The 18,858-nt window shown below is 38.3% G+C and overlaps 2 protein-coding genes across 2 annotated transcripts; both read left to right on the top strand.

The window, feature by feature from the left end:
- The first annotated feature begins 4,904 nt into the window (after positions 1-4,904).
- On the top strand, positions 4,905-7,832 carry cdx4 (caudal type homeobox 4). The gene is made up of 3 exons (XM_053324409.1): positions 4,905-5,340; positions 6,639-6,784; positions 7,599-7,832. The coding sequence occupies exons 1-3, from the start codon at positions 4,905-4,907 to the stop codon at positions 7,830-7,832; spliced, it is 816 nt and encodes a 271-aa protein (XP_053180384.1).
- A 2,455-nt stretch (positions 7,833-10,287) lies between these two features.
- On the top strand, positions 10,288-17,764 carry chic1 (cysteine-rich hydrophobic domain 1). The gene is made up of 6 exons (XM_053324410.1): positions 10,288-10,433; positions 13,561-13,615; positions 14,593-14,748; positions 15,144-15,200; positions 15,733-15,792; positions 16,452-17,764. The coding sequence occupies exons 1-6, from the start codon at positions 10,288-10,290 to the stop codon at positions 16,500-16,502; spliced, it is 525 nt and encodes a 174-aa protein (XP_053180385.1). The 3' UTR covers positions 16,503-17,764.
- Positions 17,765-18,858: the final 1,094 nt, after the last annotated feature.

The raw sequence follows: 18,858 nt of genomic DNA, 5'->3' as shown, positions 1-18,858 counted from the left end.
ATTAATGTCAAAGTGAAATTTCACAAAATGTTCACTTCCCACACCACGAGGCTTATGTGTCTTCCCACAATACTCTGCGGCTATGATGTCGTCGTAGTCTATCACAGGGTTGTTGCTCATAATTTCTCTTTTTAACACTTACCCCCAGGCTGTAGAAAATGTTCACGCAAACAAAAACAACTCGTAAAACATCTTCTACAATCTTGCCAACATCTATATCTGTTATACCCAGAGTAAATAAATCAAAAATACTTGGATGTGACTTGTGTTTGCAGTATCCTTTTTTTCCATGTGTTTTACATTACAGATGACAAACTAAAGATCGGTGCCTGTGTTTCAGCCATGCAGGCAGTTTCTCTAAAAATAGTAGCAGATGGTCCCGTTTTACCTCCTTCCCTGCAGAGAAACGCTGTGGCCACTTCAATAACACCAATAAAGTTATGCAACAAACTAAATTCTTGGGCTGCTTCACCACTGACTGTCGTTGATCTACATACTGCTGAGGTCAGGGAAAGAAGTGACTTTTGGTCAGTCAAATGGGGAGTCTGAGTGACTTTTTCATCTCCTTTTAAGACCATTCAGTGATTGTCAGGATATTTATCTCTTAAAAAGCCAGACAGAGTTTACTTCCCTAAATCATCGTATACACTGTAAATGCAATTACTGACACACATCTCAGATCACTTTAAATATTTGCTCTGCTTTCCTTAACAATCAGAGCATGTATACGTCACAGATACACAACAGCAAACTAAACTGAGGTGAGCTCTTAACTGCTATTTTTTGGATTAAAAATGAACTTTAGACCTCAGTTTCTGAACCAACATGGAAAAAACATCCTTAAAGTGCTCAAACAAAGAAAAAAACAAAAACAAAGGATATTTGAGCATCTACAATATCACTGTAATGGGCAAACTAACAGCTTTTTTCTTCTTTTTTTTGCTCATGGCTTGTGCAATTTGTACAAACACATCCAAACTATGAAGCAGGTATTACAGTACAGTTGGGTTTGATCCAGAAAACCTAAACCTAAACCATGTTGGATATCAGAATAATCACCCTGACGATCTTTTGGCTTGCACTCTGTACCTTTCAGTATGTTGAGCTGTACAGCTGTGCAGAGAAACCTTTGCTGACTTCACACTTTAAGACAGAACTAACATGTTTCAACAGAGAAAACAGTCGCATCTGTCTACCTATTTATCTATCTATCTAAACATGATAGCAAGTCTACAAATAATTCTGTCCTGATGGCAGAAACAGATACAGCACAGGAAATTCATATCTGTGCATCCATGGGGAGATTAGGGACATTGCATATTTGACTCAATTGTGCCATCTAGTGTATGAAAGTATACTTGGTTCATGGAGGGTATCTATTTTTGCCTCGGTCAAAGGCTGACCCTTGTTTTACTACTGTTGATACAACTGGACACTGTTTGTAAATCAGATAGTTCCGGAGAGATGCAGATAGTTCAGATCCTAACAGGAAGTGATCCTAAAACATGTTTCACTGTGTGTGTATTGCCAGTGACAAAGATCAAATACCAGAAAGTATAAGAATTGAATCTTAGACTGTAGATAGTCCACAAGAAATGGAAATTAAAAGGTGATAAATCAGCTGCTAGGCATTATACTAAAGAGGCCACCTGTTTATCATGTATAGGCAGTATAGACTTTATAACACACTGTGGTTTTAAGCAGATATAAGGACATTAAAGTGTTAATTAATATACAGTATCTTACAACCAAATATAATTTCCCAATAAAGACGTACTTTATATTGTTATAACTGTGTTCATTCATTATCTGTTACCAGTCTCCACTTATGAGTATTATAAATAATTTATTAAATGTTTTATAAATGCTACATAGACGGTTTTGAAGATGTTATCCACTTAAGGTTTAAGGGAAAGCCTGCTCTCAGAGTTCACATTTTATTCCTGTGAACTCACTTTAATCTGTAACAAGTCCGTTCTTGTTGAATATCTGACAGACGGCAGCAATGATGTCAGTGACACAGAAACTGGAGCTGCTCTGAATCTGAATAACAGGAAGACACACGGTTTACACATGAACCGTTTACACATGACACTTCATTTGAACCTTTTGGATGTAATATCAGACAAAATCAGACAAAATTCTGATTAATCAGTTAATTATAAAGGGCCATCTGATGACAGCTTCTTCTTACCAGGTAAGTAGTATGAAAATATACATCATGCATTGGTATGTGTATGTCACAACGTAAATATGAACAGAAAATGTTCAGTCTGAAGCGACATATGTGTTTCCCCTTTTTATTAATTGAAATGTGCTTCACAATCCACCTTAATCTATTTATGGTTGTTTCATGCAGCATGTTAGATAAGTGCAAGTTGTTACTTACAATCTAACTGATCTACTAAGTAAACTATTGAGCTATCTCATGATTGACAGCTCATGGACATATTTGTCTGGTCTACATGCTGTATGCTGCTTTTTTAACTAAAAACAGCAGAATACCAGGTTGCAATCTCAGTTTTGAAATGGATTTTCCTGTTGAGTCCCGACAGTTTTGTGGTAATTTAATTATTCTGACTCTGGTACACAATCTGATAAAGCCTGTAATGTCTGTGCATTATGAAACCTTGTTTGTTGGTGGAGGCTGCCCTCTTGAGGTGAATAGTCTGGTGAGTGGTCGCACAGATTTAATCGGAGATCAGAGGTCACTTTGATTATATCTCTGAAATCCACAAGAGGGCAGTAGTGAGTCACAATCCTCCATCTACACACTGAAAACTGCAGGGAAGATGAAACTTAGTGCAACATCGGCAGCCTGCGGTCTAGAGATGCAGAATGATAATAAAAAAAAACTGGCAGGGAATAAACATTATTTTAGTGACTGGATGTGGTCCTGAATTCAAAAGACAAAATGCACATGAGAAAGCTAAATACACTGTCCCCATGTGTGTACTGGCTCAATAAGTTACTTCTTGGCCTGTACTTACCCTGATGAAGGCAGGATGCATGTTTTAATCATGACTAAGTAGCCATGAAGTATTAAAGGCTTTTTAAACTTATTACACTCTTGAAGAGCTCTAGGACATCTTTCTAGACCCAAGCAGCACTCCATGCATCTGTTTTTGTCCATCTTGACCTCTTGTCTGCTCAGTATTTTTCTTTTCTGAGATAAAGAAAGGGTGTTTGATAAATCAGTTACAATAAACATATACTGCGAAGTTCTTGTAGAGGAAATGTATTCATTTATTGATGTATGTTCTTCTGACAGCAACATTATTTATTTATTTTAGTGACTATAAAAGTTATCTCCTCCAGCTTTAACACGACAATGCACCACAATGTAAAATCCTTGCCACAGCCACCAAAAAGCCAGAAAAAGAAAAAATATATAATACTGAAAATTTGATACTAAACGGGATTTTTCTTTAAACAGTTGACGAACAAATTAGAGAGCTGGCCGTGAGCTGTCAGAGGGCAACTCGATTAGACTTGTCTCATAAATATTTTGTGGTCAATAAACAGATGCTTCAGAGGCATCCATCAGTGTTTATGACTTTGCCCAAGACTTTTAGAGAAGCCAATTAGTCAGTTCTGCTAAACAGGGCCTCAGACACCTGCCAGATTAGCCGAAAAAACATCAAGAAACGAGAGATAATTATTAGAATATGAAGTAGATCCAATAAATGACTTCACTTCGGTCCTCAGAGTGGTGTGAGGAGTTGTCAAACTATGAAGCTCTTTACAGATACACAAGAGTTCAGCCAACACTTGGGCCTGATATATACGAGATAAACAGGGAAAAGGGAAGGGACACATTATTCTCAATCATCCCATCTGACATTTAGATTTATGATTAAACGACCTAAATGTATTATTTACATCATCAGGCTAAATTTGTCACTTTTCAACGACGAGACATTATGTTAATTTCTTCATGGCATTTATTTGATTTTGCTGCATCAAAATCAGGTAAAAGCACAGAGAAATACATCTGCTGTATTTTCACGGGGCAGCAGAGGATGATGTGTCGAAGGCCGCTGTTTGGCACAGAGGGGGTTGTTGGGGTTTCCTTGTAACCGGAATTAGCTGTGAAGTGCGACCTTGAGGTGTGAACAGGAATACGAAAGGTCCGGCTTGCTTCAACAGAAAGTCTCTCATACTTTGCACCTCGTTTGCAAGTGAATATCTTGACAAATAAAGTGGGATTTACGCGTGAAGCGTGGTTGGGAGAGGCTGGATTCCCATAATAACAGGTTTTTGAACCCAAAAGAATCTGAAACATGTGTTGGGCCTGCTGGATTTTTTTTTTTTTTTTTTTTAAACTGTAGGACTAATGCACAACCTAATCTGTTCACTGTATTTTAGTGGCCTCTAATGCAATTAATTGTAAATGAAAAGTGAAATCTAGAAAAAGTCTATAATACAAGATATATATCTGCGCGTAACTTTGCACGTTTGTGGACGTGTTGCCTGTTTTACTGCCGCTTCATGCAGCATGTGCAGCTGATAGGCCGTGGTGTTAATGTATTCATGAAGTGGAGTACTCATGTCTAGGATAGGCCCACTGTCAGGTGATGACGCGCAACAGGACAGGCGCAAGGGGACAGCTGGGCTGGCAGCACCGACCACTCTCATTTGGATGCAAATCTCCAAGAGTTGAGGAGTTGGCTGACGTCAGGAAGGCCTTAGTATACCTTTACGGTCTTGTCAACAGAGCCACATCATGTGAGACTGGAGAAAGACTGGAACTACGTCGCATTTCACTTTGGGAACCCATTTGGACTAAATAAACAGCATAAGGATTGTTTTTTAAGAGTTTCAGGGCAACCATGTCGCCTTAAAATAGGCCACAACACCCCCTTTGCTGTTTTTATTATATTTAATTGTTTTTAATACAAATCATGTATGTGGGATACCTACTGGATAAAGAAAGCGGCATGTATCACCAAGGGCCAGTAAGAAGATCAAGCATCAATCTGCCTCCACAGAACTTTGTTTCTACGCCTCAGTACCCCGACTTTTCTGGATACCATCATGTGCCGAACATGGATACGCACGCACAATCTGCGGGGAGTTGGGGACCTACATATGGCGCTCCACGGGAGGACTGGGGTGCATATAGTCTGGGACCACCTAATACTATTCCTACACCCATGAACAACTCATCTCCCGGACAAGTTCCTTACTGCTCATCTGAGTACAGTCATATGCATCCTCCAGGATCTGCGGTGTTACAGCCGCCACCGGAGAACGTTACCGTTGCACAACTTTCTCCTGACAGAGAAAGGCGCAATTCATTCCAGTGGATGAGTAAAACGGCGCAGTCGTCTTCCACAGGTCAGTCTATCTAAATGATTTCCCTTCTGTGATGTCATTTAATGAGCTAAAATATTTGCACTGCTCTTTATGCTTCCTTTGCAATCACAAACAAATTACACACACATTATTATGTTGGTCTGGCTCTGCTATGTCAGTTTGTCCAATTAAATGAGGATGCTACACATCAAAAGCGCAAGATTAATTGTTGGAAAATAATGCCAAAAGTATAAAACATGAAAATGCATGATAACTTCGTCAAAAATTAAAAAGAAGAGAAGGCAAAATAGATGTATTTGACACTCGCCTGCATGGTGCAAATTGCTTACATTCAATAAGAGTGTGAGTGTCATGTGTAATAACAGTAACTAAGTAGAATGAATCAACCAAATGTGCACAATTGTTATTTCCATAGCTAATAATGTCAATGAGAAATGGACTTCAGCTCAGTCTGCTGTGGAAATGAAACACTAATAAAAAAAATAAAAAAACAAAGGTGTGAGGAATCGGCGCCAGGCCCAGTTGTGATGTTAATGTCATTATTCCTGCAGATGTGAGGTCGACTTCCCTGTCACATTGTTTTGTGTTTTGAGTGTTATCCGTCATATCCAGGCGGTGGCCTTTGCTTTCAACACCTCTTCACTTTGATATGCACCAACCTTCCTCTCCGAGAGTTATATTGCCGGAAAGAGTGAAGTTTTTCACAGCTAACGTCTCCAACATACTGTAGGCCTTTACAACAGCCTGTAAACAACATTTATACAAATCCAATATATCTAGTGTAATGAGGCTTTAGAATTAAATGCTGCTTTACACTACCTTATATTCATCAATTCATATGAAAGTGTGTCCACATTTTTGTTCATCTAATATCTAACCTACAGCCACTAAAAGCAGACATGCATCCTCATAACAAGCCTGTATAATTAGTAAAACTAGTACAACCATTTCCAGAATGAGCTACAAGCTTTCTGGAGGGGTTTTAAGTCGAATCAGGACTTGATGTTTTCTTATCTCGAGTGTCGTGTGTTGCCTTTTAACATTACTAGAGGGATTGACTGGAGGCTGTTTGAAATTCACTAAACTACAACTGTCATCAAAGCGAGATCAAAAAGCCCAATTTGCGTATGTGTAGACAAAGCAGAGAGATGTGGATTTAAGACGCAGCTAATAAAGATGCAGTGTGCAGATAGGCCGGTCCCGGCTTGCAGCCTCCTGTGAGACTCAATCCTCCAGTTCAACCAGCTGGCTGCCAGAACATGGTTCATTGGAGTCTTTAAAAAAAAGATCGTGTTTTCTGCTTCTTGTTGCTTTCACAGGTAAAACACGGACGAAGGAGAAATACAGGGTAGTGTACACAGACCATCAGAGGCTGGAGCTGGAGAAGGAGTTTCATTTCAACAGATACATCACAATCAGGAGGAAATCTGAACTGGCGGTCAACCTCGGTCTGTCGGAAAGACAGGTAGGTCCCAAAAGATCCCTAATACTCCTGCTTGGTTTATTTTCAACGAATAAAGATGTACCTAGTAAACTATTTAAAGACATGCTATATGACTATATTGTTCAGCCTCCATATGCTAAGTGTACTCGTGAATGGACACCTTAGGCTTCTCCATAATATAAAGGACACTACAATGTCACACACATAAATGCATTACCTTTGATATTTTTAGTTTGCTATTATCAAATTATTTAGGCAATTGTGTGATAATTCAGTTTTAAAATACAACAAACACACTCTAAAAATAATACCTCTAATGACATCTATAAATATAGCCTACTGTATATGCTAGTATGCATACACAGGTTCATTGATTTGACTTAACTTTAAAATGGCTAGTCAGCAAATATTAGTCCTAAATTATGGACATGTATTCCTTTATTTATTTACTTCATATTTATTATTAGATTTCTATAATTATTTATCGTATTATAATTGTAGCCTATTTTTAAAATATACTACCTATGCATTATTTGTTCCTATATATTTCTTAGCTATGTTTTCTTAAATTTCCTATCTATTCATTTAAATGCATTTTATTGTAGTTTGAGGAATATCATGATGTTTAAGCAAAGCAGCTCAAGCCCATAAATGGCCTCAATATGTAATGTTTATTATTATTTATTTATTTATTTATCCCTATAATCCCCTGTGTATAGACATATTTATTTTATAAAGAATAGCACATAAATCAATAAAAAAGAGGTAGCCACCATTTTTTTTAACAAAAAAACCCCAACACATTTAACTTGATATTTTCTTTGTACACTTTTAGGTGAAGATCTGGTTTCAGAACCGCAGAGCCAAAGAGAGGAAGATGATCAAGAAGAAGATGGGTCAGTCTGACGGCAGCGGGGGTTCAGTGCACAGTGACCCGGGTTCAGTGAGCCCTTTGCCGGTGCCGGGCTCCCTCAGCCCCACAGACATCCACGGCTCTCTGTACCCTCCACAGGGAATGAACACCTTGCCATCTATCAGGAATATACAGCAAGTGACAGTAACTCAGTGAGACAGTTCACCCTCTGGATCATCTAACATAACTGAGCACTCCGACACGCTGACAGGACACTTGACAGGCAGCCAGAGGATCAGCTCACGTCCTGTTGTACCAGGCTGTGGATAAAGATGTGATTTATAGCAACGAAATGCTGGAGGCTCTTGAAATATCGCTTTTTTAATAGAATAGTTCTAATAAAATGGGGGGATTTAAAAAAAACTAAAAAATCAACGTGTTTCAAAAAAGCTTTAAATTGTTTGTGAGTTGATAAGATATAAATATCCTTTTTGTATGTGATGAAGTGTATGTGTTTGTGAATAAAAAAAATGAGAATTCAGGGACCTTTTAATGAAAATTGAAACTAGATGTCACACTGTGGACTGACTGCTTTGACTTGACAAATCATTCACACCAGTTCTTTCAGCACAATTTACTTGCTTTAGCGAAGCAGCTGTTGATGATACGGGTCGTTTGATGGCAACATTCAAAATGTAAATAAATTGCTTTTTTTGCAGTAAACCTGAAGTTTTCCGTCGTTTCTTAACTTTGTATTTTGCTTTATGTTTTATATTTGAACACTGTGTCTACACTTCACTTTCTTCAAGTGTCCATGGAGAAGGAAAGAAGTCTGAAGAAGTCTTATTAGATCATTTTGAGAGCAACGCTACACCAACACACTGCAAAACACATTTAAGTAAGACTTGACATACAACACTGGTTTTTTGGTCATTGGTCTTTTATACATTTTTAAAGCTTTGTAAATTGTTTTTTGTTTCATATCCATCTCATTTCAATGTTCCATTCGGCTTGTGACCAGCAGGTAGCACTGTACGAAATGCCATTTAAATAAGATGGGTGTGAAACAAAAACAGATTAACAACCAATCATATATACGTGTTAGACAATATTTCTTATCTCAAATCTTATTTATATGTGTCTTTGTGTGTGTGTGTATGTGTGTGTGTGTGTGTGTTGTCTTCTGATTCTGACGAAGGCCGCAGCCGAAACGCGTTGGTCTCAAACTAAAGCTCTTCTTCCTTCAGTTTAAATGTGTTCTATACGAAAAGAAAAGGCTTCTCCTGAAAAAAAAGACTTACAAAATGTCCAACACAATCAGCAAACCGCCTATCAAAAGTGAAACAAATGTATAAATGTGACAATATTGCTTTCCAAAGCTAATATAATTGGCATATGTCAGTTCAACTCATCTACTTTTTATCTTTACTTTCCAAACTTTTGATAGAATAGATGTCAGCCTCATTTCTGAGGACAAAACATTGTTTCACTTGTGCAGAAGTGTCCACTCGTGAACATTAAATTGATGGAGTTTATTTTTTTCTATTCAATTTAACACTTGACAAGACGACACTAATCCAATTTAACAACTGCTAAATAAACAGCATTCTCTGACTTTTGAGCATAATATAAAATGTGGAACTGTGTCATCATAAAGTGCACTTAGGTTTAACACTGATTTTCATTCAATCCAAAACATCCAGTATATTGTGAAATATTTGGCAGAGTTTTTTCTATAGGTTACTAAACATAAGAAACGTCAAAGCATTTAATGCAAATAAAGTTTAGTCTTCTGGGTTCAAAGTGTAGGTTCATGCGTAATTAGTTGAAGTGACATGTTAATTGTCATGTGGCTAGACTGGCTGTTTTGGGGAAAAGGACTTTTCCTGACTTTGACCTCGTGTCCATGACTTAACTCAATTAGCCTCTGATGCAAACTGCATAAGTTATCATTTCAAATGTGTATCTTAGGTCACTCCTGTCATGTCTCACTAATGTCTGGTTACTAAGAATACAAGTAAGAATAGGAATAATCAATCATCATTTATTTATTCATTCATTTATTTTAATACAAACTTCAATTAAGGAAAAAAATATTACATCAAATGCAAAACAAGTGCACAACACAATACAGGAGACAACAATAAAAATAGTAGGCATATATAAATATGATAAAATAATGGATAAATGAATCAATGCAATGAGATTTTTAACTTTTTCTTAAGTTTTATACGTTGAAAATTAAGTAAATAATAAGTCTAATAAAAACATCTAAATAAACAAAATGAAATAAGGACATACATTAAAACATGGCGATAAATTTGACCTTTTGGGGGGTTATTTCTGTAATATTCTAAGAACCTATTGCATTTTTTACTGTCAAAATTAAAAAAGTTAATCCCAAAACACTCAATCCCCAAAAAAGGAAAACAGTGTTGGGAACCTAAAAACTTCTGCTTGTGAATGAATCATTTTCCCAGTCAAACAAAAAGTTAACAAAATAGTTTAGAGACGTGTTACTCATACTGTCAAAGTAACAAATTGTATCTTAAACATGAAAACAGTGAGTAATATTAGTGATTGATACGTTTTCTGCTCGTCTGATCATTTCAACAAACACCGGCTCTGCGCGCGCGCTCGTGTGTCCGTGCGCGTCCCCGCCGGAGACGTCATGAGCGTCTTACTACCCAACATGGCGGACTTTGATACCATTTATGAGTTAGAAGACGAAGAGGATGAGCGCGTAGTGAGTGAGGAACACCTGCCCAGATACTGTCCGGAGCCCGTGGTGATGCGAGGGGCCGGACACATCACAGTGTAAGCTGAGCCGCGTTTGTCGCGCTTGTTTCGGGTATCTTTAGCCTGTTTAGCCGCTGCTAGCCTGCCTGCTAACGCTAATCAAAACAACTCACAGTTTGTCTCGGAGGAACAGCAGCTTTGACCACAAAGGGTCCCCAAAATGACTGCGACACAAACGGACCTTAACTGTTTTATATCATCATGGCAACCCTAAACGTGGTAACGTTATAAGCGAGCAGAAATACATCGTCGTTAGTGTTGTCTTGTAAACACAGGCATGATTAAGTTGTCTGCCACTACGGGCTGTGCCCGGGATGTGTTTGTTACAAGTTTAATAACGGGGGGTGTCAGTGAGATATCTGAGTCCATAATGACTGAGACGAAGCCCCCCGTTGTGACGTCAGAGAGCATAATTAAAACAAAGTGATGAAGCTGGCTGTCGTCATCATCATCTTGACATCAACCTGACTGCACACACTCATCACCTCTGCTTTGATTTAATATTAATTGATTAGTATTAAAAAGCGTCAACGTGGACAGTGACACAGTGCTTAAATACAGTCCATAGTTGTATGATAGTTCACAGCTGTGTTGGGTGTGTCCATGATCACACACACACACACACACACACACACACACACACAAAGCTGCCCCCCCCTCCCCCTAAGATATATATACGATATATACAATCTTAAACAAAATCCTTTTGATATTACTAACAAACCAAACATTTTTCAGGTTAGCCTGACGGTATATTGGCCAACCAATATTATCAGCCGATATTGACCTATCACAGATTTACCAGTATTGGTATTTATGCAGTCTGATATGTGCCGATATTTTTTAAAAGATAGGTTGCATTTTATGTATATTTGATCCTATTTCTTAATTTAAATTTGATATATATTCAATTCTAAGTGACATTTACTGTTCCAGAGCACTGATGTCATTTTACAAAAGTTACATTTATTCTTAAACTGTACAATATCATGCCTCCATTACATATCTTTGTCAAAAGTGTTTGGTAACCAAATTTGAGGGACTATTTCAATAAATGTGTGTTTATGTATATATTCTGTATATATAAGATTATCAGCCGATGTATCGGTATCGGAATTTTTTTTCCTCCCTAACATCGGTATTGACATCGGACTCTAAAATCCAGTATTGGTTGGGCCCTACATCAGACAACACAAATCTAAACTGCGCCACAGGAGAGACGAAGCAAGTGGTGTGTGTGTTTATCGTCCTCAGCTTTGTATCTGAAAACAAAAAGAAAACATTTTAAAATAATGATAATGCGATTAATCTGTGCAGCACTTCTCATTCGCAATTAATGTCACACGTATAAAATAAAGAAAATAACAGGTGATAAGATGAAAAAGCCTTCCTGAATAAAACAGTTTTTAGAAAAGTCAAAGTTCCAGCAACACCTGTAGTATACAGAACAACTTGTTTATAATTGTCTTTATTTACAATAAAGTTATTCTGTTTACTACGAGTGTTGCTGGAGCTTTGACCTTTTTGGACTTTTTTTCTCTTCTCCGTGCACCTTAGAAGTAGGTAAAGTTGTCCCAGAAACCTCTACTCTGCTTTAAAAGGTTTTTAGGCGTTTTTAGAGTCTGTTCCACCAGCGTGATGCAGAAGAACAGATGGATCCACACTGCAGAGCTTAGTTCTTGGGGCCTGGAGGAGCGAGCCACTGGCAGATTTGAGGGTGCGGGTGGAGGTTTGTGGTGTGATGAGTTCCTGTAGGTACGGAGAAACATGTATGTGAGTATAGCAGGACTTTGTAGACATTCCTGAAGGAGACAGAGCAGTGAAAACAGAATCGGTGTTATATGTTTTCGCAGTCTCATTGGGATCCTGGTAGCGCTCCTCTGAATGTACTGGAGCTCCTGGAGGCTCCTGCCAGGGATGCCAGGGATGTAGTCCCGTCTTGAGGAGATAAAGGCCTAGACAGGTTTCTCTGTGTCTGACAGGAGTTAGAAAGGAGTAGAGTTCAGAGATGGTAGAAAGAGTTTTTGCATAGATGTCTTGTATGGTGATCAAAAGTCAGGTAAGCTTTTAATCAAATACTCAGATCTGTGATTTTGGAGGAAAGGGGGATGAGTTGAGGTATGGAGGCGATGACTGAATCTAGTGCCAACAAGGAGAGCTTCAGTTTTGCTGCTGTTTATTATTACTTGTCAGACAGTCGATGCTGTTGTCAGGCTGTGCTTGTCTAGTCAAAATATTTCAAAACAGCTTTCTGGTGAAGTGAAATGCAGCAGATAAACAACATTATATCATCGAGTGGGCTTGGCGTCCATCATAAGACAATGTGAATTTGTCAGCTGAGATTTTGCCATACTGTTTATATCAGAGCAGATCAGAATCAGGTTTATTACCAAGTAGGTTTACATATACAAGAGATAAGATATGATATGATACGTGACATCTCAACATCTGTGGGTGCAGAAGGTCTTAATCGATTAGTGGATTGACAGAAAGTTAATCATTTTAGCCATTCGTTAGGACCGTTGATCAGACGAAAAAAGACATTTGAGGAGGTCATCATGGAAATTATGACATGCATTTTTCACAATTTATTGACATTTTATTGAAAAAACAATTCATCGATTAATCAAGAAAGAAATTGACAGATTAATCGCTAGTAAATATAATTAGTAGTTGCAGCTCTATGTATGTAATTGTTGGCAATGTTGCAAATACATGAGCAGGATTACTTTAAGCTAGTATTAAACTTTTACATGATCTTTGCATCAGTGGTTTGTCAGGTTTTCATTCATGGATCATGCAAAATCAAACATTACTGTCTGGTTATTTTATACATTGACAGTGATTGAAGGGTTTATTCATATTGCACATGAAGAGACAGAAAAAGGCAGACTCAGATTGATATGGTACTCAGTGAGATCAGGACACATTTGTTTGTTACTGTACAAAAAACTGTGTCAATCTCCTGTATAATAGTCAGTGAGGCAGCATATGATGTCATGGAATCAGAAAATGTCTTTGTACTCTGGCCCTGGATTATTTTTAGTTTCATATTTAGCCTAAACATTTTGATATTAGACTGTACTTAGTTAAGTTGTAATTGCATCATGATACTAATGATTGTTTGTTGTTGTTTTTTTTTCAGGTTTGGACTGAGCAACAGATTTGATACTGAATTTCCGTCTGTTCTCACGGGAAAGGTACATTTTGCTTTAAAGCTTTTTTGCACTTCAGTCTTGCAGGCTGCTTTCTGTTCAATTCCAAGTGGGAAGAATTAAGTAATTAAAGCCGCAGTGATTCTATTGTTCTTTTGGGGCTTTAACAACCCTGACTTCCCCAAATCACCCCATTCAAGCCTTTCCAAGTGGTTTTGATCTGATGGAGATGCATTTCAAGCAACGCACCACAGTGCATAGAAAAGAGCCTGAATGTGCTGCTGTCCAGCTCTGTAAATGAGTAAGCGGTCTATGGGGCTCGGTTGTCGGGGACCCCAGTGTTTTTGAGGGTCCAGCTCCAGGTGATAAAATAATGAAATGAAGACTCTGCCGCAGACAAGAAAGGAAAGCTTCCTGGGTCGGACGCAGAAACACAAAAAGGCTGCAGGGGTAAGAGCAGGCCGAGGGAAGTGTGGGGCAATAAAAAGTACCTTCAGTATTGTGACCCAGGGTGACATGTGATGGATGAGGTCACAATTATGATGATTGAAGGGTGCAGATCAGGCCCTGCTGGGCTTTATTCTGAGGTCTTTGGCTGTTTGCAAAGAGACCTTTGCATCCTGTCATAAAAGATTACGACCCCTGTTTTATGGCGTACAGACTCAGCGAGGAATGAGCATCCATTCAAGTTGTTTGGCCGGCGCGGCCACAGGCATTGAGCTTATCTGTCCTTTGAGTCCCTCTTTGCCTTGAACAGTCTGGAGCTTGGTTAGCAAGTCAGAGGCAGAGTATTTAGAGATCTCATCTCATCTCTGGACAACATCTGCAAATATGTACCTCTTGCTTTTCTTAAGCTTTCTGATCTTTCTGCACAGGTTTCTTTTGAGCAATTAGGAATCTTTCATGTCAGCATCACCTGAGAACCTCCTCTCCTCTTACTCTTCGCTGTTAGATTCTGGCAACCCAATTGTTATTGTAATAAACATACACCCACTCTTTGTTTTTTGTTGTCTTTTTTCTAGGTAGCGCCAGAAGAATTCAAAACCAGCATCAGCAGGGTGAACGCTTGTTTGAAGAAGAACTTGCCTGTGAATGTGAAGTGGCTTCTTTGCGGCTGCCTGTGTTGTTGCTGTACAGTAGGCTGCAGTCTATGGCCTGTTATCTGCCTCAACAAGAGAGTAAGTCCCAGACCTCCCGCGACACGAGTTGGACAGCTTAACTCTCCCTTACATCAACACTGATTACTCTCGGGCTGTTATAGCAATTCAGCCACATTGGTCTAAGTATAGAGGGTAATAACAACCCGTGTTCAATTAGTGGCTCTGTGTAGAAATGACGCATTGCGCCGCACAGCTCCTCTCCTGCCCAGCTCAAGGGTGTGTCATTTAAAGGTGGTGTTACCACTCAGAATCACTTACAACAAAGTGAACATAACTAGCTGGTAAACTGGGAGTTCAGTCCATAAATCCTAACACTGCTGCTGTTTACTGTTACCTGTTAAATTGTAAAATTGAGTAATTTGTATTCTGTTGCTCTCATTAATATACGTGCTTGTTATTTTTTATTCCAACAGACAAGAAGGTCAATACAGAAGTTGTTAGAGTGGGAAAATAACCGATTATACCACAAGGTAAGAAGGGCAACAAATTGCACATTAACACCTGTGTGAAAGTGCTTAATTGTCTGTGTCAGTGGTCAGTGTAAGATGAGTATCATTGTGGTGGATAAACATGGAGCACAAGGTCTTTCTCTTCAAAGCTGCTTGAGTCAGATCTGGTGCACGCGATCTAAGAGGACCGTGAGGTCAGCAGTAAAATGCCATGTTAATTTTGTTTTGTCTCGCAGCAACAAATTACAGCTAGTAGCTGTGCAAAGGCATAAAGGAAGCTCTTCAGGGTGTCTGGCCACAGTTTGACCCCAGCGAGACCAGGCAGCCCTACTCTCAAATTTCAGACAGATTTTCCTTTGTGTGTGTGTGTGTGTGTGTGTGTGTGTGTGTGTGTGTGTGTGTGTGTGTGTGTGTGTGTGTGTGTGTGTGTGTGTGTGTGTGTGTGTGTGTGTGTGTGTGTGTGTGTGTGTGTGTGTGTGTGTGTGTGTGTCTTAAGTGTCTGAAAGTGAGAGAGATTTTCATTTGTTGTGTCTGTTTTTTCTTCTCTCTTCAGCTGGGCCTGCACTGGAAACTCAGTAAAAGAAAATGTGAAAGCAGTAATATGATGGAATATGTAAGTAGGCTGTCACAACTAGACTACTATAAATTACTGGGTTGTTACATAACTTCATGAACTTCATTATTTTCTAAGTGATTAATCTTTCCTGATTAACTGCTTTGTCTATAAAGTACAGCTGCAAATTATTCATTATTCATTCAACAGATTCATCATTTTAGTATTTTTTCAAGAGAAAATTTCCACATTCTCAGATTCCACCTTCTCAAATATGAATATTTAGTTCTTTCTTTGGTCTTCTGTTATAATACATGTTTTGGATTATGGACTGTCGTGTGGAACAAAAGAAAACATTTGAGGATATCTCTCAATTTTCTGACCATTTAAGACCAAAGGGCCAATTGATTAATCAAGTACATACTTGGCAGATTAATAAAGAGATAGATAAAGAAAATAATCACTAGTTGCAGTTATAAAGTGTCAGAAGAAACACACCATAGGTTATTCTCTTGGCTGTAATATATTGCAAAGAAAAGCAGCAAATCATCATATTTGAGGAGCACCAGAGAAAGCTTGGTATTTTTACTTAAAATTCCTAAAACAATTAATAAAGAATAGTTGCAAATGAGTTTTCTGTCTTTCAGTTAAGTTGATAAAGTTAGCAAACACTGTGCAGTTGTCCTGAAACTTAATTTGTGTCATCTTTTCTCCCGCAGGTGATTCTTATAGAATTCTTACCCAAATATCCTATATTCCGACCAGACTGAGGAGGCTGTTAACAGAGCAGATGTGCGGCCCTTGAAAACGATCCTTAGTGCCTTGTATATACAGTATGTTGGAATAAGGGTCTGCACTGGTGTCTCTCGTGGCGACCCTGTACATCTCCCACTACCTTGTACATTAGAATTTGCAACACTGTCACTTTGCTTTAGAGCAGATTTTGCACATTTTCCCGACAGAACTAGGACATTTCCCCTTTGTTGCACTCTGATGTGTTTTTGTTACATGTGACAAATTAGTGAAAAAACGGAACTCTTGAAAAGTGCATTTACCCCAAAGAACCATCAGCCTGTATCCCATCTATTATATCAGTGATCCCTTGCAAAGAATGTGATGCCTCCACCTTCCTTAAGTATCCTTGCCTTATGTATGATTTTTCAAATATGTACCAGGAGGACAAAGGCATCGAGTAATTCAACAAGTCTGTAGATTCTAATGCTGTTTGTTGGGTTTCCCCTCTTTGAATCTTTGCAAGTAGATGGGATGGTTGAAATTGCCTAACGTACAGTGTATGCCATCACCCTGTGTGTTTTCTTTACATTTAACTCTCTGTACATGGGAACTAGCTAGTAAAAGAACTTGACCTGTAAATACCATGTTAGGATAAGCTGTACAGTGGTATACCATTGTTTACATAAAGTTACTTAGCTCTTTAGTTTGTTTTTTTGCCAATATATCGCTGTACCATAGTTTTGATTAATGAAAGATGTCTATGTACCTTTCTAGTTTATATGGACCTGTTTACCTTGTAAGCCATATAGTTATAATGTATATGATGCCAAGTTTGGACCGATAATTGCACTCAAGCCCAGTAGGAGGTCAGGATTTCAGCATTTCATGCATCCTGAATATTCATCCAGTGACAACAGCAGTGCATGTTACCTTGTGTTTTTTGCCAATGAAGATGACACTCAATGACACTGTTAAAGATGCAGATGCATCTCTGATGTGCAGTTGGAAGGTAACGATTTGAACATTTATTATATATATTTTTTCAATTATTATATCCCAACTTTGCATTCATTTTTGATAGTTTTGTACTTCTCCCCTCTGCTGTGTTTGCATTGCTTCATATTAGAGTGCCTCTGGAGTAGTTGTCGAACCACGGAGAGTACAGGTTGGAATCTGTTCTCTTGTACAAAGGAGATTTGAAATCATCCTCCCAGTATTGTCCCTGTTACAATTCTTGTAAATGTTTGCCATGATGACCTAATCCCTATGGAGAGAGAAAATAAATTGTTGATTTTGATTAAAATGCTTCATGAATGATGTGTTGTCTTTGTAAAAATTGATCATTATAGACTCCTTTCCTCAAAGCCTGCTGTCCCACTATAACAAATATGGCTATTTGTCATGTTTAACAAGGTGTCGAATTATTAGCTTTAACAAGACAGCCTGCAATTACTCGACACATTTGTTAAAGTCAGGAGTGAGAGCTGTTCCCGTAATCTGATGCTACTTTCTAACTACGTTCTACACAATCTGAACCCAGATTGGTGTATCTCACTGTAACCCCCGGATACTAAAGCAGTGGGCTTCACTTCAGTGAGGTTGGTTTTATGGTCCTTTGTTTTATTGTTTTCACTTTGTCTGTCCTTGTGTAGACAGAGGTTTTCAGTGCAGTAATCTTTACTCCAAAGAATTTGAACTCAATTTGTCACTGCTAGTTTTAGTTGATTTGGAAGAAAATTATAATCTGCATTAGTGTAGCTATACATTCAGAGGATTTAGCCAAGCTTCTTATTTGTTGAATCAATTTAGGAATTTGTGTAAAACAAAAAAACAAAGCATATACATTTACAAATAATTACGATGAATTCAAATGCATGAACACTGGGCTGCTTGCTTCTATGTTCTGATAGTTTACAAGCTTTACAAACTTGGGCAAATTGAATTTTCTTGAAAGGTAATTTTTTTTTAAAACATACAATTTGCAAACGGCTCAAAGTGCTTTTTACATTAACAAGTAAATCTTACATTGCATTCTGCCACTTGTGACCTTTTCATTAAGCAGCACTTCTGTATGGATGGTTGATGCTCATACTGCATATCAGTGACACTGTGCTGAGTGTCTGTGACCTCCATGTGTACTTTTTGCATTCCTGGCAAGTTGTACTGGTCTTACGGCCTTGTGTGTTTACAAGCACTAACACAAACGTGTCTGGGTCTATGTGTGTATGTGTTATAGAGGGAGTATGTGTGTGTCTGTCAGTAAACATGCAGATATTCACATACTTGAACTATCCGGCTCTGTACACTATGCAGTATTCAGAAGCTCCATGTCTTGTTTGATTCTGAATGTTGCACAGACTTTATAAGAAGACTTTATAATCCTCATTAACT

Source organism: Scomber japonicus, chromosome 8 (assembly GCF_027409825.1).
Source record: "Scomber japonicus isolate fScoJap1 chromosome 8, fScoJap1.pri, whole genome shotgun sequence".
Taxonomy (NCBI): domain Eukaryota; kingdom Metazoa; phylum Chordata; class Actinopteri; order Scombriformes; family Scombridae; genus Scomber; species Scomber japonicus.
The sequence above is the reverse complement of the archived record's forward strand: the minus strand, read 5'-3'. Positions and strand labels throughout refer to the sequence as shown.

Bases quoted from the DNA above. Each gene is read 5' to 3' on its own strand.
- cdx4 (XM_053324409.1), top strand. From the start codon at position 4,905: ATGTATGTGGGATACCTACTGGATAAAGAAAGCGGCATGTATCACCAA. The intron at 5,341-6,638 runs GTCAGTCTATCT...TTGCTTTCACAG, and splicing joins GGCGCAGTCGTCTTCCACAG to GTAAAACACGGACGAAGGAG. The intron at 6,785-7,598 runs GTAGGTCCCAAA...GTACACTTTTAG, and splicing joins TCGGTCTGTCGGAAAGACAG to GTGAAGATCTGGTTTCAGAA.
- chic1 (XM_053324410.1), top strand. From the start codon at position 10,288: ATGAGCGTCTTACTACCCAACATGGCGGACTTTGATACCATTTATGAG. The intron at 10,434-13,560 runs GTAAGCTGAGCC...TTTTTTTTTCAG, and splicing joins GGGGCCGGACACATCACAGT to GTTTGGACTGAGCAACAGAT. The intron at 14,749-15,143 runs GTAAGTCCCAGA...TTATTCCAACAG, and splicing joins TTATCTGCCTCAACAAGAGA to ACAAGAAGGTCAATACAGAA.